Source organism: Gossypium arboreum, chromosome 1 (assembly GCF_025698485.1).
Source record: "Gossypium arboreum isolate Shixiya-1 chromosome 1, ASM2569848v2, whole genome shotgun sequence".
NCBI classification, from domain to species: domain Eukaryota; kingdom Viridiplantae; phylum Streptophyta; class Magnoliopsida; order Malvales; family Malvaceae; genus Gossypium; species Gossypium arboreum.
This window is the reverse complement of record NC_069070.1, coordinates 110,151,212-110,177,161: the sequence shown is the minus strand read 5'-3', so window position 1 is coordinate 110,177,161 and position 25,950 is coordinate 110,151,212. Positions and strand designations below refer to the sequence as shown.

General features: G+C 30.1%; 2 protein-coding genes across 2 annotated transcripts; both read right to left on the bottom strand.

Annotated features, from left to right (window-relative positions):
* Window positions 1–18,208: 18,208 nt before the first annotated feature.
* On the bottom strand, window positions 18,209–18,878 carry LOC108481377 (stigma-specific STIG1-like protein 1). The gene has a single exon (XM_017784520.2). It carries the CDS (start codon window positions 18,796–18,798, stop codon window positions 18,361–18,363), a length of 438 nt encoding a protein of 145 aa, XP_017640009.1. The 5' UTR covers window positions 18,799–18,878; the 3' UTR covers window positions 18,209–18,360.
* A 5,744-nt stretch (window positions 18,879–24,622) lies between these two features.
* LOC108481376 (stigma-specific STIG1-like protein 1) lies at window positions 24,623–25,538 on the bottom strand. Its single transcript, XM_017784519.2, has one exon. The coding sequence runs from the start codon at window positions 25,164–25,166 to the stop codon at window positions 24,741–24,743; it is 426 nt and encodes a 141-aa protein (XP_017640008.1). The 5' UTR covers window positions 25,167–25,538; the 3' UTR covers window positions 24,623–24,740.
* Window positions 25,539–25,950: the final 412 nt, after the last annotated feature.

Genomic DNA, 25,950 nt, shown 5'->3' with positions numbered 1-25,950 from the left:
ATTCAACAATGGAAACTCTCAAAATCTTTAATAGTTTCAAAATCTAAGGTACGTGCTAGCTAGAATACGAAGCAATGATCTCAAAAGCGTAAAAATCATTAAAAATTGAGCTCAAAACACTTACCAATTAACCTTGCAAGTGTCAAACCCTAAAACTCAATCAAAGGTTTCTTGTTCATCAATATTAACCCTAAAACTCAATCAAAGGCTTTGTTCTTCATCAATATTCGGCCAAAAGAGAGAAAAGATGGACAAAAATTCACTTTGTTTTTATTAAAATAACATTTATTAACTATTTTACCATTTTAACCTTAAAATTAATACAAAATTTCATTTATGCCAAACCATTAACATCCACTAACCAACTAATGGTATATTTACCACTTAAGGACCTACACTTCAAAGTTCTATAGCTATTTGACATCATTAGCTAATAAAACAACACTTTTACAATTTACGCGATTTAGTCCTTTTTACCTAATTAACCATTCAAACAGTAAAATTAGATCACGAAATTTTCACACATATCAAATAGCATGCTGTAAATACCAAAAATAATATTAAAATAATTTTCTGATAGCAGATTTGTGGTTTCAAAACCACTGTTCTAATTTAGCTAAAACTGAACTGTTACAGTATGGGGAATGACATGTGTGACAATTATATACATATATTTATAATTATTATTTACTTGTTATTTAAGTAATATATTATATTATTATATTATAATATTTTATAAAACATAAAGTAAATAAAAGAATAAATAAAAGAAATGAAATAGAAACAGAAGCAAAATGAAATAGGGGAGAAAAAGGGAGAAAAGAAAAAGATAAAGAAAAAAAAAGAGAAAATTAGGGTTTCAAGGGTTCAAGCTCAAATTGGTTAGTTAATTTAGTCTATTTTCTTATTAAATATGACTCCTATTTTCAGTCAAATTTGAAAAATAGTCTTTCAGTTAAACTCTGTTTACTTGTTTCAATCAAACACTGATTAGTTTAGATTATTTTACTATTATTTAACTTATGAATTTAGCCTATAAATAGGCTCTTTTACAACCTTAGAAAACAACCATTAGAGATTAGAACTCATAACACATTTAGAGAATTTTGTGTTTACGTTTTGTGGGTTCTTTATTTTCGGGTTTTCGAGGTTTAGTTTTATCTCCATCTTTTGTACTCTTCGTTCTTTTGCCATTATAATAAAATTATCTTTGCCCGTGGTTTTTTTATCCTCTTTGGAGGGGTTTTTCCACGTTAAATTTGTGTGTTCAATTTCTCAATTTATTCTGTTATTTTCTTGTTCGTTGCTTAATCGGTCGAAATCCTAACAAGTGGTATCGAGCTAGTTCAATTTTCATAGATCAGCCCATTCGAGAGATGGCAACAACAAGGTTTGAAATTGAGAAGTTCGATGGTGAGACAAATTTCAACTGTGGCAAGTTCGGATGATGGCAATTCTAGTTCAATCAGCTTGAAAAAGGTTGTTATCGGAAAAGCCCGAGAATCTAAATAAAACAGAATGGGAAGAGCTTGATGAAAAGGCTTTATCTGCAATCCAGTTGTGCCTCACAAATACGGTATTGCAGGAGGTATTGATGGAGAAGACCTCATTTGCTTTGTGGAAAAGGTTAGAAACTCTTTATGCGACTAAGTCTCCGCTAACTGCTTAGTGTTGAAACAACGCCTATTTACGCTTCGCATGAACGAAGGTGAGCTTCTTAGAGATCACATCACCAATTTATTACTCTTTTAAATGATTTAAAGAATGTTGAGGTTCATATTGACGATGAAGATCGCTATGCTATTATTGTGCTCTTTACCCCTTCATACAAGTCATTCGTGGAGACCCCGATTTATGGCGAGACAAACTCTCGCTCAAGATGTGAAGGGTTATTTGTTGAGTAGAGACAAACTCGACAATGAGCTTCATTTGGATAGAAAGACATAGGCAAGCTTCAGCTTTGGTAGCATCAAAGAAACGAGATAAAAGGTGTCGCTATTATAAAAAGTTAGGTCACGCCAAAGCAAATTGTTATAAATCAAAAATAAAAAAGTCACGAGAGTAACGAGGAAGATGTAGTGGTGCTAATTTAGCCGATGAAAATGGGGATGATTTCTTGTTAGTGTCAACAAGTGATAACACCAAGCTCACGTCCGAGTGGATCCTAGATTCGGATGTTCTTTCCACATGTGTCCCAATAGAGAATGGTTCTCCACATACGCTTCAATTGAAGGTGGAGTTGTGCGCATGGGAAATGATTCATCTAGTAAGGTAATTGGTATTGGTACTAAAAATTAAGATGCACGATGGGACGATTAGGACACTCTCGGATGTCGATATGTACCGATTTATTTAAAGAATCTCATCTCCTTAAGTATTTTAGACTTGAAAGGATGCAAAATCAACATCGAGTCGAGCGGTATTAAAGTATCTCATGGAGCTCTCATTTTGTTAAAAGGTAAAAGAACCGCGATCTTTATATTCGAAGGTTATACAATGACCGTGAAATCGGATGTCCTCGTCTGCTACGGAGTGGAAGTCAACTTGTTTGGAGCGGAGGCAACTTGGTCATAGGAGGGAAAAAGGTATGACTGCTTGTTGAAGAGAGGTTCTCTTTAGATGCAGTGTTTTGAAAAGTTAGGCACCGTGTTCGTGAAAATCGACCGGGTTAGTTTTGATCTGGCAAAGGTACAAGTCGAAGGCTAGAAGTCTTCCAATTTCTAAGCACAAATTCGACTCGCTTAATTCCTGCATAGTTCAAGATAGGCTCGTGGCGGCTTTGGCAAAGATGGTGTTGTGGAAATATGAGTCAAGGTGGAGATTTGTTAAATATGACTCCTATTTTCACCAAATTTGAAAAATAGTCTTTCGCTTAAACTCATTTACTTGTTTCAATCAAACACCGATTAGTTTAGATTATTTTACTATTATTTGACTTATGAATTTAGCCTATAAATAGGCTCTTTTACAACCTTAGAAAACAACTATTAGAGATTAGAACTCATAACACATTTAGAGAATTTTGTGTTTACGTTTTGTGGGTTCTTTATTTTCGGGTTTTCGGGGTTTAGTTTTATCTCCATCTTTTGTACTCTTCGTTCTTTTGCCATTATAATAAAATTATCTTTGCCCGTGGTTTTTTTATCCTCTTTGGAGGGGTTTTTCCACGTTAAATTTGTGTGTTCAATTTCTCAATTTATTCTGCTATTTTCTTGTTCGTTGCTTAATCGGGTCGAAATCCTAACATTTCTTGTAATTTTTAAGTTTTTAGAATCCTAGAGTTAAATACTACTTAATCTATGTTGAAATTTTAGAAAATATTGAATTTTTAGATGATGTTCATGTTGAATAATTTAAGTATTTGGGACTAAATTGATAGAATTTTAAGTTAGAAATGAAAAATGGATTGAATTGTAAAATAAAGTATAAGTTTTGAGTTACAATGACTAAATTGAGAAAATTTTAAAATTTAGGATTTAAGTGAAATTAGAGAATTGAATTTAGTCTAAAGTGGAAATTGAATGAAAATATGGAACTAATTTTGAAGAAGTGAAGTTAATATCGGTTTAAGGACTAAATTGGAATTTAGGCAAAATTTGAATAAAAATTTAAATATTCAATGTGAAATTGTATCATATTGATGAATTTCAAATTGTTTCAATTCTGTAGCTAACGTTGTGATGGAGACCTCGGCTAAGAAAGGAAAAGATAAAGTTAATGAGGAGTAGCTCGAAAATTACTGTTTGTATTTCTATAATCTGAATCTAGTAGTTATTATTTATTGTATTTTAATTTAATGTTTATGGTAAGTAATTGAGGTGTGTTATTTGTTATTATCTTGATATTGAATTGAGATTATGTGAATTTGTGATTGATGTAAATATTGATTGTATATGAAAAGTGAATTGAAACCCTATTAACGGTATCAGGCTGAGTCGGATATAGATGTCATGCCATAGGATTGGAAGAGTTCAAGGATACTTCGACTTCGAGTTGATGAGACACTGGGTGTCACATTATTACTTCGAATTAATTCAATGAGGAAAACTGGGTGTCAATTTACTTCGGTTTAGTTGATGAGACATTGGGTGTCAAATTATTACTTCGAATTATCCGATGAGGCACTGGGTGCCAAACTGGTGTGTTTTGGTTATATCTGTGTATTCTCCGAGTCCGAATCATGTTAATAAGGGTTATTGAAATAAATAGTGTTATGATTGATATTGAATTGTGAAATGAGAAATAGATAGAGACACATGAAACTAATATTTGTGAATTGAATATGAATGATCAATATTATGGTTCATGTAACACCCCTAACCCGTAACCAACATTGGATTAGGGTTACGAGGCATTACCAGAGAGACAGAACATTTTGGACCAATTCAGAATCACAGATATTATTTAACATCATTTCATAAGCAATCATTTCTAAATATAGTCTACGAGACCTAAAACATACATTTAAGGAAAGGTCGGAACTAAACTGAACCTATTCAGAATTTTCAGAACTTAATCAATTCTTTCAAACATTTAAAGTCACACGCCCGTGCGACTAGGCCGTGTGTCATACACAGGTACTAGACACATCCATGTGAACCAGCCGTGCCAAAAATAGGTCCTACACGACCAATAGGCACGCCCGTGTACTATGTCCGTGTGGTACTTAGCTAGCTACTGACTTTAGCCCACGGCCATATGACACGCCCGTGTGTCAAGACCATGTGGTTCTTAAGAGAATACTGCTTTTCTTATACGGCCACAAGGCACATCCGTGTCCCCTGACCGTGTGGCACCAAGCAGGCTTGGTTTAAGCCAAATTTGCCACCCCTTTTTGGGTCCAATCCTACAAGCAATAATATACAACATTCATACCAAAATTTCCAACCAATTCCATGCTTAAAACATGCTTCATTATAACAAAAACATATTAGCTCATAAAACACTACAACCATACATCATTTGTGTAATATCCTGAATCAGGGCCTAATCGGAATAGTGGTTTCGTGACCACAAATCCGAGATAGAAATAATTATTTTATAATTATTTTGATGTTTATGATATGATTTCATGATTGTGTGAAAATTTTGTGATAAAATCCTATGCCTAAAGTGCTTAAATTGAAATTAGGGACTAAATCGAATAATTTGCAAAACTTGCATTCTAGGAGTTTTTAGTATGAAATTGTTTTGGAATATTAATGAGGAGGTCTTAAATAGAAAATTTACCAATTTCTAAAAAAAATCTGGACAAAAATGGGCTTGGAAGGGTAAAAATTTAAAGAATAGTAAAAAGGGCATTTTGGTCATTTAAGGGTAAAATGAATTAAAAGACAAATTTTAAAACCCAAATGTGTTCATCTTCAACCCCATGGCCGAATATAGCAAGGAGAAACCATGGCTAGGGTTTTTCAAGCTTTCAAGCTCGATTGTAAGTCTGTTCTAGCCTCGTTTTTAATATTTTTTTACGTTTTTGGAGTCCCGGTAACTTGATTTAGCTTATGCTAGCAATAATTTAACCTAGGGTTTATATTTGAAAAAATACCCATAGGTAAAATTTGTGTATTTTGGTGTTTTATGATAGAATATGAGGTTTTAAATTATGTTAGACAACTTGTACTACTTGGTTTTAAGCGAAAACGAGTAAATGGCTTAATCCAGAAAAATACCTAATAGTCATAAGTACATGTTAGAGTGTGAATTTGATGTTTCCATAGAAGGAAAATGATCAGCATGTCATAAAACATAAGAATAAGGGATGAAGTTTAATTCCGAGCCTAGGGAAAAGTGTAATTATGCAAAAGTTTAGGGCAAAATGTAATTTTGCCAAAGTTCGATAAATGATGTTTTGATGAATGTATGTATTAAATAAGATTAATTTGGCATTATAGATCAAGAGAAACGAGATTCAAGTCGCGATCGAGGGAAAAATAAAGTCTACGAAGAATAGGCTCGATTGCTAATAATTTTGTACCGTGGTAAGTTCATGTGTAAATGTAGTAACCTAATTGTCATTTTAAGCAATTTAATGTTGTTTATATGATATGATGCTGATTATTATCATGAAATATTATGCTTTGTGGTTATTGTTGAATAATATGTAATTATGTGAATTACTTGATGAGTATGAACTATCACCGAAGTATCGATTTTGATATTCCGTGGAAGACGGAAAAGATGTGTGATCGAGGAAAAAGCCCGTTTAAACCTTGGGAATAGATTAGAATACAAGTGACATGTTACTAGGATATTTGAGTTCCGAACTCGTTGAGTTGAGTCCGAGTTCGTGAGATGTAACTAGGCATCCGAGCTCGTTGAGTTGAGTCCGAGTTCACTTATGGATACGAACGCCCGAGCTCGATGAGTTGAGTCCGAGTTCACTTATGGGCGGGTTACATGGTAGCTTGGCTACATAAGTTCCGCAGGCTATTGAGTTTGTCTAGTCTGGGTATGGCTCTTATGTTCATGAGATCCGCGATTCAATTATATTCATGTGTTCAACGGGTGAATCTTAAGTGAATAAGAAGAAGGCCTAAAATGAAGGTGACATGTTGGTAAGTGTGGTAAATGAGAAAATTTGACAGGTATGTGCTTAAACCCTCGGGTTGAAAACTTGGTATGATGAAATCGAGAAAGATATTAAATGTAAATGAAACATGAATGTCTTGGTGTTGTTTATGCAAATGATGTTTTATGTGAGATTGTGTGATTATGTTACTTGATATTTGCATGTGAACTTACTAAGCATTTGTTCTTACTCCCTCCTTTTCTTTCATTGTAGTTTTGACAAGTGGCTTGAGAATCGGATAGGTCAAGACTCGCTCACACTATCCGAAGGCTTAAATTGGTAAAATGGCTTGTGTATTTTGAATGTGGCATGTATGGCAAAATACTCACTTTGTGTAATTGATCTTATGATATGGCTATGGTTTGGTAAGAAAAGGGTTTGTAAATGATTAGCCATTGGAATGACCAATCTAAGTCATATTTGATGTTATGTATGTTTAAAATGCTATTTAGTCCATAAAATCCTTAGTAAAGTGAAATTTGCCATAAAATGAATCGACAAAGAATAAAGTGATGTAAATTTGAAAAATCACTAAAAATAGTAGAAATGGAATTAAATGATTAGTAAGTTATGAAATTTAAGCTTAATTAGTCTATTTTCATATGGATTGAATAAAACAGTATATAAATTATATTTTATGAGATATTTGAATTTTTGTGAAATAGGGCGAGTGATTTCTGGATCCCTTTATGACTTTAAAATTCATCATAAAATGTAAAAAATAATTATAAGTCATTATTTATATGTACATATTCCATGTTTAGTCTAGTTTTAAGAGAAACAAACTTCATAGTCATTGAAATTCTGTACAGAGAGATATCTGATTCGTAATATACAGAGGTCAGAGCAGTCGAACCCTGAAACAGGGGAGCCTTTAACTAATAAACTGTACTAATTGGCTTGACCAAAAATTCTAGGAAAATATTATTAAATAGATATATGAGTCTAGTTTCAGGGAAAATTTACAGAATTGGATTTCGAGTTCCGGAACTCGAGATATGAATTTTTAAGAGACTGTGATGCAGATTGCTAGCTTGACTGGAAATTTTAAAAATAAATTGTTTGAGTTGTTTAAGTAATGAATTAAGTCTGTTAATACCTTGTGTTCAACTCCGGCGACGGTCTCGGGTACGGGGTGTTACAATTTGGCACCATCGACCAAATACCAAAACTATATACAACATTTCATTTGCTAGCCAACTCCCATTGCAAAATATATACACATCAAAAACTCATATACATAGACCTTCTAGCCTTTACATGCCATACTTTAAAATATGTACACTTTCAAAAGTACCAAAATGAGATCGATAGTGTGGTGACGATCTTCAACTAACCCCGAGCCTTCAGTAGCTACGATAACTATAAAACAGACAGTAAACACACAGAGTAAGCTACAAAGAGCTTAGTAAGCCAAATACAATTGGTCTAACTACTAAAGCATATAAGTACAATTCAACCATAAAGGTTCATAACTATTTCATAAAATAATTCATAAACTTAACCATGCTCCTTTGTTTGCATATATGTCATGCTTCATTTCCATACATATTTCACAGAGACAAAGTTTTTTTTTTTCATATACAGAAATTTAGTATGATACAAATGTACCTGCATAGGTTATACATTTCATATACTCAATCTCAGATTTAGTATGCTATCATCAGACGGGTCAGAAACGATACAGATGCTTATAAACAAGTACAATGCCGACATCCCGGACTTGGTCTTACATGTAATTCAATATCGATGCCTCTGTGCCAGACAGGGTCTTACACGAAATCAGATACGATGCCGATGTCCCAGACATGGTCTTATACGTAAATCTCAATCGAGGCTCGTGTCCTGCATACCTGCCTTACATGATGTCTCGCATGATGTCAACTTTTCTTAGAAACATACAGAGTTTTTCAGATACTAACATATTATCATACTTTACTCCAAATATATTTATCCGGTGCTCAAGGCCATCCAATACAGATTACAATTTATATGTACAGAATTTATTTCAATTAACACGTAATTGTAATTTGACTTACCTTGGACAGATTTCGGACGAAAGAGTCGACTATTCGACTAATTTGGACTTCCCTCGATCTAAGTCTGATTTTCTTTGTTTTTGATCTAATACAATACAATTTCAACCATTCAACCATTTATTACATTCAATTTAATCCATATACATATATTTAGGGAACTTTTCATTTTAGCGCTTACAATTTCACACTTTGACAATTTAGTCCATTTTTCACAAAATCACAAATATGCAAAATTCACCAAGACTATAGCTTGGCCAAATATACATGGCTTCTATACAAGCCCAAATAACATATTTAATTCATAATTTAGTCCTTCAAAACCCCATTTTCACAAATTAGTCCAAATGACTCTATTACATTAAAACTCAAAGACAAAACTTATAATCCATCTACCAAGCCTTCATAATTCATCCAAAAACATCACAAAACTCATGCTATCAACAATGGCATTTCATGAAATCTTTAACAGAAATAGAAATTCAGACATGAGCTCTGAAGAACACGAAGCAACGATCACAGAAACGTAGAAATTATAAAAAAAGAACGAAAATTCATACCTTAATCAAGATGAACAAGGACCGAACCCTAGGTAAGCTTTTCTCTTTTCTTTTTCTTGTGATTTTCGGCAATAAGGATGAATGATTCATCCAAAAACATGTTTTATTTTATTATAAACATTATAATGTCCCTTTTACCAAATTAACCTTAGTATAATAAACATTTAAGCTTATCATGGATGTCCAACAATGTCCATTTAATATATCAATAGTCTATTTTCATCTTAAAGACCTCATATTTAACAAGACAAATCAATTAGGTACTTAATCAATTAGAAGGCCATTTTTGCATTCTCTGTGATTAAGTCCTTTGTCATAATTAAGCTCAGAAACAGACAAATTAAATCACAGAAATTTCACAGATGTAAATTCACATATCATAGACACAGAAAATAATATTAAAATATTTTTTAGACTCGAATTTATGGTCCCGAAACCACTATTCCAACTAGGGTCAAAACCGGACTGTTACAGTTCAAGTAAAATGTGTTGATAATGTGAAAATCTATTTGGGATAGCAATTGATGAGAATTGAATGTATTATGAATAAATTGATCAATTGATTGATTATTGTTAGTGTATGTTTAAATGTGAATATTATATTACTCTACTTTTAAGCATTCGGATTATAGAAATACCACTGAGTTCATACTCAACATATGATTTGTTTTCCATGCACAGGTTAAGTGTTAAAGTTAATTGCCAATTCAGCATCCATACGAGATCCCGAACTCAAACGTGGTGAAGTATATTTCTTTTTGGTCATGGCATGTACCTAGGATGTCTTAAGTTGTCATTTTGGGAAAAATGAATGAATGTAAATGATGTTATAAGATGATATTGGTTACTTATATAAATGAATATATATGATATGTTGAGGTTTAATATGGAATGTTTAAGTTTATGTATAAAAAGTATGAAATTGACAAAATTTGAGTAGAAATGGTATGAAAATTTAAATTAGCTTGAATGATGTTTTTAATGGATTGTTTGGATAACATATTTGAAATACCTATGAGTATGCATTGGATAGATCAATAGGTTGATAGCTTTAACATGTTTTAAATGTATTTTGAATATGATTTGGATTGGTTGAACGATTTATTTTTGAGTTGCTTGATGTTTAAGTTTGCAAGGAAGGGTAAACTTGATGTTTAAGGTTTATTTTGAGTCCACACGGCCAGACACATGGGCATGTGACTGGATCGTGTGAGACACATGGCTAACACACGAGAATATGATTTGGCCGTGTGTCCCATTCAATTTTAAAATTTCAAAATAGAATACTTAGGTAATTTCACACGGGCAAAAACACGAGAGTGTGTCTCAGCCATGTGAGGCATACGACCTAACACACGAGTGTGTGGCTGGCCACAGGCGTGTCCTATTGTCACATGGGCGTGTCCCTTGAGCACGTGGGCGTGTATGCCCTGCATCTAGAAAAAATAATTTGAAATTTCATGAAAAATTTATGAAGTACTCGATTAAGTCCTGATTTGTTTCTAACACGTGTTTTGGGCCTCGAAGGCTCATAAAAGGGACGATATGATTGAGTTATGATATTTTTGTGTGGTTAATTATGTTAATGTTCCTATTTGATCTGAAAAATTCGATAATGCTCCGTAACCCGATTCTGACGACGGATAAGGGTTAGGGGGTGTTACACAACTAAAGTTCATTCCTAAGGACCCACAGTTCAGCTTCCACACTAGTTGGTCTTAGGATATGTAAATAAGCTCCAATAATCCAATTCTCATTGTGGTCACGAATTAGGACTCCCACCCTCGCTTTTCCTTGGTTGCTTTAGGATGATCCATTTGTATTGAGTTTATACTAATTCATAAGGTTGGTTTCCAAGACACTGGAGTAAAAGATGGAAGGTGAACTTTTTTAACCAAAGAGGAAATGGCCAAAAATTCCTCTGTTGTTGAAAGGACTCTGACTAGAAAATTCCCTATAAGACAGAAGTTTCCAAAAACACAGGCATTCCTACCCAAAAAAATTTCTTATAAAGCAATGATAAAGATGGTAATCCACAACTTAGATGAAAGATTCAAGGAGATCAAATCTTACCATCTAAGAAAGATCGAAGGGGAGTAATTGTAGTTGCAAAGTTCTCTCAGAGGCATTTTGTGGCAGGGCATTCTCGAAACAAATGGTTGATCTCTTCTTGAGTATTAGAATAAAGAGGAAAAATACCTTCTACATTTAGGTTTCTTGAACAGAATAAGGCTTGTTCATACAGTCAAGTTGGTTAAGTACACAATGTGGAAGCATTTGGAACTGCATGAAATAGTTTGGGATGGTAGCCATCGTAGATTGAATAAGAATAACTCTCCTGATAGGGGAGAGGAGATTCACTTTCTAGGCTCTTAGTTTACTCCTAACTTTCTTAATTATGAAATTTTAATCACCCCGAGTCACCCTCTTGGAGTGTATAGGGAAGACTGAATATTTCTCAAGATCTCAAGTCTCTCTAATCCCCAAAAAGTTTGCAATCCAATACTAATGCATGGATGTGATACCTTCTTGCAGTTTTGAAGAGTTTTTTCAATGGCTTCTATCATTTTAGAGTTTGTTTTGGAAAAAAAATATAACATCATATACAAACATTAAGTGAGAGAACCAAGGACCACTTCTTGAAACACGAATCGGTTTCGACATTCTTTGCTCCAGTGCTTGGAGAATTTACAGATTTAGGAATTCCGTACACATAATGAAAGCATGTGACACTGTAACACCCCCTTACCTGAGACCATCACCGAAGTCGAGCACGAGGCGTTAACAGACTTAAATTATCACTTAAACAATTTTAATCAATTTATTTCACGTTTCGTAATAACTGTCCATCTGCGTCACAGTCGCTAAAAAAAATCATATCTCGAGTTACGAAACTCAAAATTAAAATCCATAAATTTTCTCTGAAACTAGACTCATATATCTATTTACTAATTTTTTTCCATAATTTTTGGTTAGGCCAATTAGTACAGTTTATTAGTTAAAGTTTCCCCTGTTTCAGTGTTCGACTACTCTGACCTTGGTTCACTACAAATCATTTTTCTCTCTTTACAAAATTCAGATGACTATGCCGTTCTATTAAACGTAGACTCAATAAGGAATCTATACATATAAAATATGACTCCTAATTATTTTTTTACAATTTTTAGTGAATTTATAAAGTCAGAATAAGGGATTCAGAAATCTCTCTGACCATGTTCCACCAAAACTCAAATTTATCATAAAATACAACTCATTTACCTGTTTTGTTTCTTCCATATGAAAATAGACTCAATAAGCTTCAATTTCATGTTTTATTCATCATCTAATTCTGTCTCTTCATTTTTAGTGATTTTGTAAACTCATGTCATTGCTGTTGTATGATACTGTTTTATAGCAAATTTCACCTTTTTATGAATTTCCTTGGATTAGATGGCACATTAAGTATACATAACACCAAATATGATCTTGATTAGCCATTCCAATGGCTAATCATTACCAAACATTTCCTTACCACCCAATAGCCATATCATAAGATCATATACACAAAATGATTATAATGCTACACATGCCATACTCAAAATATACAAACCACTATACCAAAATGGTCCAGGGATAGTGTGAGCGAGCCTCCAACCGTTCCCAATTTCTGAGCTGGCTTGTCAAAACTACAAAGAATGAAAATAAGGGAGTAAGCATAAATGCTTAGTAAGTTCACATAGTTCACATGTAAATAGCAAGTAACATAATCATGAAATCCAACATAAAACATCATTTGTTTAAATATCACCAGGACATTCATGTTACATTTGCATTTACTATCTTACCACGATTTCATCATACCAAGTTCTCAACCCAAGGGTTTAAGCGCATACCTATCCAAATTTTCTCATTCACCACACTTACCAACATGTCACCTTCGTCTTAAGTATTCTCCTTATTCACTTAAGATTCACCCGTTGAACACATCAAAATATAATTTGGATACACGAATTGCATGTACATAAGTGCCATACCCGCAGCTAGACAAACTCAATAGCCTGCAGAAATTATGTAGCCAAGCTACCATGTAACCCCCCCATAAGTGAACTCAAATTCAACTCAACGAGCTCGGGCGTTCGCATCCATAAGTGAACTCGGACTCAACTCAGAGAGTTTGGATGCCTAGTTACATCTCACGAACTCGAACTCAACTCAACAAGTTCGGAACTCAAATATCCTAGTGACATGTCACTTGTATTCTAATCTATTCCGAAGGTTCAAACGGGATTTTTCCTCAATCACACATCTTTGCTGTCTTCCACGGAATGTCGGAACCGATACTTGATAACATTTCATATTTATTAAGTAGCTCACATAATTTGCATATTACTAAATAATAATCCACAAACCATAATATTTCATGATAATAATCATCATATGGTAAAAATAACATTAAATTACTTAAAATGACAATTATGTTACTACATTTACACCTGAACTTACCTCGGTACAAAATGTTAGAAATCGAGCCTATTCCTCGTAAACTTTATTTTTCCCTCGATCACGACTCGAATCTTGTTTCTCTTGATCTAAAATAAAAAATTTAGCTTATTTAATACTCACATTTATTAAAACAGTCCTTGACTCAAACTTTGGCAAAATTACACTTACCCCTAAACTTTTATATATTTACACTTTTGTCCCAAGGCTCGGAAATTAAACTTCATCCTATTTTCTTATGTTTTATGACATGCTGATCATTTTCCCCTTCTATGGTAACATCAAATTCTCACTCTAACATGTACTTATGAACATTAGGTATTTTTACCGATTATGTCGTTTTACTCGTTTTCACGTAAAATCATTTAGCAAAAGTTGTTTAACACAATTTCAAGCTTCATATTATACCCTAAAACATCAAAATAAACACATTTCACCTATGGGTATTTTTCCAAATATAAACCTTAGGTTAAATTATTGCAAGAATAAGCTTAATCAAGTTACCGGGACTCCAAAAACATAAAGAACATTAAAAACGGGACTAAAATGGACTTACAATCGAGCTTGGAAGCTTGAAAAACCCTAGCTATGTCTTCCTCATGTGAAATTCGGCCAAGGGGTTGAAGATGGACAAAAATTGGCTTTTAATTTTGTTTTTAATTCATTTTAATAACTAAATTACCAAAATGCCCTTAATTAAAAACTATGGTGTTTTATCTTCCTTTAGGTATTTTTGTCCAAACTAGTATAATGGTCTAATTACTATCCAAGGACCTCCACTTTAAAAACCCATTACTCACAAGTGCTTAGTACCTTTGTGAACTAGAACACACATTTTACAACTTTTGCAATTTAGTCTTAAATATCAAATTGGAACCTCTATCGATAAAATTTCTAAACGAAATTTTCACACAATCATGAAATCATGCCATAGACCTTAAAATGATAATAAAATAATTGTTTCTATCTCGGATTTGTGGTCCCGAAACCACTATTCCAATTAGGCCCTAATTCGGGATATTACAAACACAAGGGGATCCCCTTGTCTAATTGCTCGAGAAGATCGAAAACTTTAGAGTTAAGACCCATTCAGAAGAATCATGGTGAAGGTAGTTGATATGCAACCCAAAATTAAATTAATTTGTTTTCTCGAAAACCCGACAAAAATTAAGTACCTTTCTATATTAAAAATTATTAAGAATTTTATATATTAAAAGTTAATTTTATTAAATTCAATTTTAGATTTGGTTTTTAATTTTACAAATTATATTTGGGTATTAAATTTTTATTTATTTATTTTGGAGTTGATATTTGAGGATTTAATGAGTTCATTTTGGTTTGGGTTTGGAATATTTGGTTTTGGAAATAAATATTTTAGATTATGAATTTGGATTAATTTTTAGAATATAAGTTTTGAGTTTATAAAATTAATAAAATATTTTTAATATTCAAAATTTAATAATAAAAGTAAAATTATTCAAATGTCAGTATAGTAATAGAATAATAATGAAGAGTATTTTTATTTGTTTAAAAGCTTTTCCAAATCAATACTTTATATTGCAGATAATAATTCAAATATATAAAATTTATATGCATATAATATAATAATATTAACTATATTTATAAAATTCATATATTATATAATCATAAGCTTTACATATAAAAACACTTTTAGTTATATTATATAAAATGTCTTTATTATGATAAAACATTTATATAAAATTCCTACTTTGGGTTAGTATTTAGTACATCGATAGTTTATTTTTTTTTTTTTTACAACCAACCTTAATAAATTGCCATGTATCTTTTTTTAAATACTTATTTTTAAAATATTTTTCTATATATCTATAAGACATTTGTCAAACTCTTAACATTATTCCTGAGTCAAAAATTTACTAGTAGTATACCAAATATTTTTTCAATTTTTATTATGTTATAATGTAAAAGTAAAATTAAGGGTAAACAACACTATAGGTTGCCCAACTATACTTAGGTTTCCTTTTTGTGGATGGAAGGGTGAGGTGGAAATTCAAATTTTAGTATAATAACAAATTTAACCTTCAATTTTTACATATTGTGTTAATTTAGTCATAATTTTTAAATAAATTAACCATCAACATTATAGATTATCTCAAATTGGTCCTAATTCTAAAAAGTTCAAAATATATAAAAAATATAAATATTCTCAATTATTTGACTCATGTGGATTTTACATATACATACATACATACATATATATATATATATATTTGAATTTTTTAGAATTAGGACCAAAGTGGGATAATTTGTAACGTTGAAAGTTAAATTTTTTTAAAAAAGTATGACTAACTTCACACAATATTAATAAGTTGAGGGCTAAATTTATTATTATACCATTTTTTAATTGCCACATCACTTTTCCATCAAACACTTAATGGAAGTTATTTAAAAAAATTTTAATTAGTTGAGTGACCATTTTGAAAGTTTTAAAAGTTAGGTGACAAAAACAAAAACTTAAGCATAGTTGAGTAACCTATAATGTAATTTACACTAAAATTAATAATTACATTCGAAAAAAAATAATAAAAAACATTAAAATGATTTAAACTTGTCAAAATTTGAGCAACCTAAATTAATTTGGATAAAAAATAATTCAGAGTTTAAAAAAAACTAAATTTAAAAAGACTTGAGCCGATAATAACCCAAACTCAAAAAATATCGAAGAGTAAAAAAAATCTGAAGTAATCTAAATCCAAAAATAACCTACACGAGTCCAGCGGTTCACGGCTCCTGTTACCAATACTGCTAAGTCTTCATTTGCAAATTATTCATCTATTATTAAACAAATAAAAAGTGAAGAAAACCCAAATTCATATGATGGCGACGATAAAAGGCCAGAGAGCTTGTTTAAAACAGGAAAAAGAAGTGGTCCAATTTTACTAAATGCAGTTAATTGGAATGAAAAGATAAAGCGTAAAATATGTGATTTCTAAAAAGAATCCTTAATAATCGTACATTATGTTACACTATCAATGTTTTCCAACAACATTGTAACATCTTTCCCCAACCAAATCATCCAACAAGACTCAACACACCACCTCAGACTATCTCGAGTCTCTTAACATATATTATCATTTTTAAAATTATGATCAAATTAAAATTAACAATTTAGAAAAAATATAAACTAGTTTACTCTTTCAATATATATTATACAAATTCTATATGTATAATATATATTGTGCAAATTAATGTTTGAAATTTTAAAAAATAAAATTTAAATATATTCGTATTAAATAAATCTGGCTTAGTGCTCCGCTGCTGCAATTGTATTTTTAAATCATGGTCGATTTCAGTGCTCCAGATGAAGTTAAAACTAAAGATTTTATTCTTCAGGAACTTCTAAGGAAATGACAGGTTACATTAAAGGATCTTAATTATGATCCCATTAAATCTAAATCCTTGGACGCGTGGCAGTGATTTGTAGCTATCACATGGTACTAATAATTTAATATAACCCATCGTTTTGGGTTTGGTTATTTATTTATGTAAAATTATATTGTAAAATTTGAAGGATGAAATTTAAGTTTTAAATATTTTGTATATTTTAAATTTAATTTTATTTTTAATTTTTGAATTTAAAATTTAGATCTAATTGTTATTAGGTTTAATGACAAATTTATCCACTAATATTTACATGTTTTGTTCATAAAAGTACGAAAGACTGAAACATTTTAAAAGAAAAGAAAGATTTAAATATTAAATTTATTAATTAAATTTGTTAGAAAAAAGCAAATTGAAAAAAATAATAAAGGTTGATGGCAAAAAATGATTCAAATATATAATTAGAGCCATTTTGACAAAACGTAAACTTATCATTAAATATTGTTCTTATTAAAATTATTTAGTGTGAAATTTAAAATTAAAAAAATATTCACGATATAAAATAAAAATAATGTCGAAAGTTTTCTTAAAACTCTCATACAAAATCATCATTGTATAATAAATATTTTATGGTTAACAATATTTCTTAAAAACTCTCGTATGACAGATTAGTGAGATCCTTACGTGATTATTGCGGCTGCAAGATTGGTCAACTCCCACTTAAATATTTAGGCTACCATCTTGGTGCCAATCTTCGAAAAAAGGAGTTATGAGAACCTATTATTAAAGGGGTGAGATTTAAGCTTCACTATCGTTAGTTATCAGAAACGTAAACTCCTTAGTTTTGCGACTCGCCTCACTATCGTTAATGCTGTCCCTTCTGCCCTCCCACTCTATTATATGTCAATCTTCCAAGCCCCTGTCGAGGATTGTTCAGGATCCCATAACTCCTTTTTTCGAGGATTGGCACCAAGATAGCAAATTTAACGTAAATTCATTTATCTCGTGGATTGTTCAGGGTCTTCGAAATACATCATTGCCCCCTTCAACTTTAGTATATATTTTCATGTTAATTTTTTTTTTTTATATTCAGTGTAGTGCCTCTATAAGATTCGAATCCTATTTATTTCTTTGCGAGTATGATGTGCTTTGCTACTATTAATAAAGTGGACTAGTTAAAATTTTAACTATTTATAAATAATTGATTTGGTTTTTTAATTAGAATAATATTTAAACTTGATATTTTAAAATTATTCGCAATCAAATTGCTAAAACTACTTTTTTAAAAAATAAAGAACTACAAAATTCTTCTGATAAACAACAACCACAAAAGAATATAAAGAAAATAAATTTCTTTCTAAGCGTAATTGCACAGACCAAAAACACAAAACTCTCCATTGCTGCACCTATTGTTGCATCCACCACAATGTTTCCTATTGAAAGATGGATTCACACATTTTCCCTTACAGCATATCTCATTGTACTTGCATTTCTTCCCACACTTTCCACAGTTATGCCTGTCTGTTAATATGTTCACACATTTTTTCTTGCAGCATTGAGGTCCAGGACTCCCCTTTGCATCACAAATCCTTGGAAACTTCTTGCAAGTAACCCTACGAGTTCGTTTGTTTTGCAAGAGCCAGCGACCTTGTGCTGAATAGTACTTTGATGAATCCATTATTGCATCATTAAAATCAGTAGTATCTTGTTGATGGTCTAGATTTGATGCTGCTGAAGTGCATAGGACTAGAACCACGATGAGAACCGATACGAAAATTAGCTTTGTAAACTTCATAGAGATTGTTTGTAAGAAGGGATAGAGAACTTAGAGATGGTGAAGACTTGAAGAGAAGTGAAAGTAGAGAGCTCTATGGGATGGGGAGTTGGGTGACAAAGAAGAAGGGTATTTATAGAGAACTAACTACGAGACGTAGGGGTTGGACTTTGAACTTTTTTTGCTAGGTCTTAGTGGAAGGGTCAGCCCTGTGCATAAAATAATAAACTAAGTTGAAGAAAAGCGAAGTCCAAGTTCGGAAAAGTTACTACATTCCTCAAATTCAAATGCTTATCAAATATGATATTATATATATCAGACACGCGTAGGAAAGGGTGGAATTCATCAATAAAGTTGCTGATTAATGGTTTTAATAAATAAATAAATAAAACAAATCATTTTGTAAGTCAGATTTTGGCAACCCTGCAAACTCGCTAGCTGGATTAGTGAAAACCCAAGATATTTCTGAACAGAAAAGTCAATTTTTCCACCCTAAATTAGGTGCTGCCTGAAAATAAACACCATGCGACTATTTTAGGCTTCTTACTATAATCTATAAAATTCAGGGTCAGGAAAAAACAACTTATATATTTTGCAAGTTTACAATAGCGGAGATGTGTTTACAAATTTCATGTAGTTTCTGCATTTGTATAGATGGACTTTGTTTTAGGTTAAACTGACCCTAATGGCTAATACTATGGATATATATAGTCATATCTCAAGTACAGCAAACTTTTTTGCTTTCTCATTGAAATAAAATTTATCAATAAGGTGGCCATACTAGACTTACACAATCACGTAAGGTTAATATAAGTAGGTTTGGTTTTAATATTTAATATAGTTTTAATTTTTTTAGTCTCAATTTTATTTAATTTTAATGTTATTTAATTTTTTTCTAATTAAGTACCTATGTTTCTTTACTAGAACGAAAAAAATATCATATAAGTATCAAATTGGACTATTTTTTACTATAAAGTACTAGTTGAAACTTTGTTATTTAGTTTGTTTTCTCATTCATGCTGTTGAGAAAAACAAACACATTGATAGAACTCGGAACAAACATTAAAGGTATGCTGATATAGTAATTTTCTACACATGTGAGTTTTTTTAAAAGAAAAAAAAATTGTATAGTAATACATGAAAGGGAATGCTCGGTTAAATGAGAATTTATTGTCATGATACATGCGATTTTATTTTTCTACTTAAACATATGGTTTATGAAACTATTATTGAATACAACGTTATAAAATCAAAACTATCTGGGAGAATGTTAGAATATCTATTATTAAATAAACACTTTACCTATTTTAGTGGTCATTAATTGTATAATAAATTAAATAGTTTTATATAATTTAAAAGCTACAATTTAAGTAGTGGGATCTTTGACAATTTGATAGGAAAATCTAATGAAAAAAAAAAACTCATTTGCTTATTATTTAGTTCGAATCAATAAAATGAAGGAATCTATAAAACTAATTCAATAGGCCTTGGAAAAAATTCTAAAGGCTCCCTATAAGAATTTAGAAAACTAATGCTTTGATAAAAAAAAATATTGTTGAGCTTGATATATCTCTTCACTTTTGTTTGGTATAACTCTTCAATTTTAAATATTTCAATAGATACAATCTTTCAACCAATTACAGTGGTTGTGATTTATTGAAAAAATCTTTAAGTATATGAATTTTAAACTATGATGTAAGATTAAATCGTTAATTATTTTTAATATTTTTATGTATATTTCGATTTGAGGTATATTACTATTACATATGATTATCATGTAAATGAATTCATCTAAATAATTTTAGAATCTCAAGAAACAAAGAAAAGTCACCTGATAACAAAAGTTACTTTAACCCTTGCCATTATAATTTTTTTTCTAAAGCAATTTAGTTTTTTAAATTGATCCCATCAAAATTAAATGTCAAATCGACGGTTAGTTCTTCTTGTTATACATTTTACATTGCATGAATTAATACTTAGGATTATAGTTCGAAAAACTCTCATAGAAGCGTAAAATTTTGATATAAAATTTAACAAATTAAAATTTATCATAAACAAATTAGTAACAAAATTAGGTGTAAAAGCATATTTAAATTTATTGGTATTTTGAAATCTTCGAGTCTTGTGATTTTGATCTTTTAAATTAACACACAATTAATTTAGAAGAGGTGACTCCCTCTCTTTTCTGAAGTTTGGATATTAAAAAAGTTACGACATGTGAAATTTGAGAACCATAATCTTAACATATAACTTTTTGCACATTAATCTTGATTTCTAATTAGCTCATCATTAATTAGAAATTAGTTACTAGAATATTTCATATATTTAACCTATACTTTATATAATAACTGAAGCTCAATAAACCTTTATTGAATTAGACCAATTTTAATTTGGACTAACTTTTAATGATAGTAAATAATATGTAATTATGATGTGGAAAGAAGGATGTTTAGAGGTTTGTGATGGAAGAAGCTTTCCTTTTTCTAAAAAAAATGTTTTAAAAAAGCCTTGTAGGAATAATTGGTCTAAATGATTCATCTAGTATTAAACAAATAAAAAGTGAGGTTTTATTCTATGTATGAACACAAAGAAAACAGCAGTGATTTGTTGTATTCTCCAAATTCAAATAATAAAAAATAATTATAGCTAAAACAGGAAAAAGTAATGGTTCAAAAGCTGAGCTGAAGCACCGAAAACGTTTAACTCATTTAAACAAATTCCTTTCTTATTCAAACATTGACAATGTGATGATTTAATATATAGTTTACACGTTTTGTGTCATCTGCACTTTTATATTTGTGTGAGAATTCAAGTACTCAACCGTCCCTAAATGTGATTTTTTAAAAGAAATACTTGATACACTCACCCTTACTGTTGGAGTAACGTGACTTAATGCTCTGCTGCTCCAATTGTATGTTTAAATGATGGTGGATTTCATTGCTCCAAATAAAGTTGAGACTCAAGATTTTATTCTTGAGGGAATTCTATGGCAATGACAGGTTGCATCAAAAGATCTTAATTATGATTCCCATTACTCATTCATAATTATAAATATTTGATTGTGGCACCGGCTTGTATATATATATAGGCACCAACAACTTAACATAATATTTTACTCTTATGATTGGTTTGGTGATTAAATATGTTTAATTATAAAATTCAATCAAATTCGTAAGAGAAAGAGGAATGCTTTTATTTGGACAGATGATATAGGTATGTGTACTATCACTTTAATTGTATAATATTAAAATATATGTAGTTACCCGTGTCATACACAAGTGTATCATGTGCATTGTTTAATTTTTAATCTCAATTTTCGTAAAATTATGATAAATTATTACAATTCTTACTTTTCATTACAATTTATTATTAATAAGTAAATATATGGCATTGAAATAAACTTATACATCAAAATTATAATAATTTATTAAAAGTGATTGTAACACCAAACATAAATATAATTATAACCATAATTAATAAATAAATAAATTATTAACTAAAATATAATATTATAATTGTAACATATGACAACTACTTGTTCACTATTAAGAAAAAATAAGTAAAAATCTCTTCAATCATTCTCATCAATTTCAAAATTGAGTAAATTTGTCCCTTTAAAAATTGAAAAATTTAATTTCTATTAATTTTGAAAGTGAGCAATTAAGAACAATTAATCATGACATTAATGTCTTCATCCAATTGTACATAATTTTAATTGGTATAACAACAAATTTAGCTCTTAATGTTTACATGCTTTGTCAATTTGGTTTAGATTTTAAAAGAATTAATAAATTTAGCCTGCAACATCTAAATTTGTTAATCATTACCAAATTGACAAAATGTGTGAAATTTGAGTGCTAAATTTGTTATTATACCAATCAAAATTATATACAGTTGACAAAAATACATTAACGTTGTGATTATTTATCCTTAATTGCTCATTTTCAAAATTGTTAAGGATTAAATTGCTCTGATTTTTTGAGAAGGGCTAGAGTGGTCTTTTATCTATATCTATATATTTGTTTTAATTAGTCTTAAGTCTTGATTGATAAATTAAAAACTAAGTGTCCAAAAAATAAGTGTAGAGAAATGAAGTATTGAAATTTTAAGTATTGAACTTAAGTTATAAAATTTGTTTGATATATTATTTAAATTTAATTATTGGATATAATTAGATCGTGTGATAAATATAAATTTAAAATTATAAAAATTATATTCTACATTTTATCTTTAATTTTAAGCATTTCACCTTATCCTAGACCAAAAAATAAATAAAACAATAAGTTTTTATAAGATAATATAAAATTAAAATAAATAAATTTATATTAAATTAATTGAAAATATTCTCATTAAGTGATAAGTAGCTCTTATCACCTTATTATTTTTCAGGCATTGTAAGAAAAAATCATTTTCCATTACCCCATACATGTATAAAAATAAATCATTGAAAATATTAAATTTTAATGATTTAATTTTTCAATGATTTATCAAGGCTTTAAATTTTATTTTAAAAAAACTAAATTATTAGAATAATAAAATAAAAAGTAAATTAATCTAAAATTTAAGATTACGTCCGTAAACTAAGTTAATTTAAAGAATGTATTATAGTGAAACTACACTATATATTACTTACAGTTTAATACTATTTCGTATTATAAGATAACAGGATAACTTGAACATTAATAATCCAGGCACCGTAATTTCATTTCAGAATATAAAATTATCGACTATAATTTTACATTTTCACAAACAAAACTTAACTTTAACTTGTTTTTAGATTTCACTAAATTCATGTTTCAGTGAGTTTTGCATTAGTTTTTTATGCAATCGCACCACAGTAATGCCTTCAATAACAATGGTGGAAGACCTTCACCGTACACTACATTTTTTTCCGTGACCCTTTCATTTATTTGTATCATAAAATATAAATACTTAATTAATAATCAATTATTGATATATTAATATAATTTATCATTTTAATAAATGATTTAATACTACAGTTTTAATTAATAATAATTTTAAATAATATTCTTAATAAATATTAAAAATATTTATATTAATATTTTAATAATACAATTTATAAATATTTATAATAAATCCTTTATAGTATAATTTATGAATGTTTTAAATTTATAAATACGAGTGTTTACCAAATCATGCTTAGCTTCATTTATCTCTTCTAACTCTAATGTGTCATCATCCCTCTCTTATATACGTAATATATGTAATTTAAATTAAAAAATGTTTGATAAAGTAAAAGTTAAGTACAGAAAAATTAAGTTCTAAATTTCAATGCTAAATTTTATTAGTGTTAAATTTTTTTATAAAATTGTTTGGTAAATTAATAAATACAAGTTTTGAATATAATTATATATGTTGCTTGATAAAAGTGAATATTGATTTTAAAAGATTATTTATTTTTAATTTTAATCTTATTATATATTTTATATTATATTAGATAGTTTTGGATGAAACATAGATATGGTAATTTGAATATTTCAATTTTTTAAAAGTTATTTATTTCAATTTTTAATAAAATAATAAGATTATATTTTATATTTCAGATTTTCTTATATATAATTTCTAGTGTGAAGTATTTAATGGTCATTTTAAATCCTCCTCTCATGATGAAAATTATATTTGAACCCAAATATATAATCTCATTACTATTAACTATCGACTATAGCTGTCGATTGAATCTTAATTAGTTAGATTGACATGATCATTGTTGCCAATATAGTAGAATATGGGCTCAAGTATTTTGAAATGTATTATTCTTCTATTCATGAGTTGAGAATGAATTATAGATAGTTCTAAATAATAATAAAAACCATCACATCATAACTATTGTTAATATCAATTTTCATTAAATTAACTATATTTAGATTTTACAAACCAATCAAATTCAACTGATAATCAACAACAACGACAAAAGAATATATATGAAGAAAATAATTTTTTTTCTAAGCATAATTGCACAAACCGAAAACACAAAACTCTCCATTGCCGCACCTATTGTTGCATCCACCACAATGTTTCCTATTGAAAGATGGATCCACACATTTTCCTTTACAGCATATCTCATTGTACTTGCATTTCTTCCCACACTTTCCACAATTTTGCCTGTCTGTCAATATGTTTACACATTTTTTCTTGCAGCATTGAGGTCCAGGGCTCCCCTTTGCATCACAAATCCCAGGAAACTTCTTACAAGTAACCCTACGAGTTCGTTTGGTTTGCAAGAGCCAACGACCTTGTGCTGAAGAGTAGTCTGATGATTCTATTGTTGCATCATTAACATCATCCTTACGTTCATCTGATGCTGCTGAAATGCTTAGGGCTAGAATTATGGCGAGAACCGATACGAAAACTAGCTTTCTGAACTTCATAGAGATTGTTTGTATCTAGGGATAGAGAAACTAGAGATAGTGAAGACTTGAACAGAATTGAAAATAGAGAGTTCTATGGGATGGAGGAATTGGGTGGCAAAGAGAACTAGTATTTATAGGGAACTAACGATGAAGTATAGGGGTTGGACTTCGAACTTTTTGCTAGGTCTTAGTGGAAGGGTCAGCTCTGTGCATAAAATAATTAATAAACCAAGTTGAAGAAAAGCGAAGACCAAATTGCAAAAGGTACTACATTCCTCCAATGTGATATATCGGATAAGTACGCGTAGGGAAGGCAGGAATGCATCAATAAAGTTGCAGATTAATGGGTTTTTTAAATAATTTTGGTGGTCAGATTTTGAAAAACTTAGCAAGCTCGCTATCTGAATTAATGAAAGCCCTAGATATTTCTGAACTGAAAAGTCAAATTTCCCCCAAAATTAGGTGCTGTCTGAAAATAAACACCATGTGACTGTTGTATAATCTATAAAATACAGATGAAGTCAAATTCAGGGTCAGGAAAAAACAACTTATATATTTGGCAAGTTTGCAATAGCAGAGATGTGTTTATCAAATTTCATACAGTTTCTGCATGCAATCCTTTGATAGCGGTGAGCCTTGAGGTCTCTATTAATGAATCCTTTTTTAGGACAACCAGAACCTAATAATATATATATAGATATAGATATATATAGTCATATTTCAAGTATTGTAAATTGGAGACTGCATTTACTTTAATTTCAGCCTTTTATTACCTATATTTTTAAAATTTTAAAATTTTAGT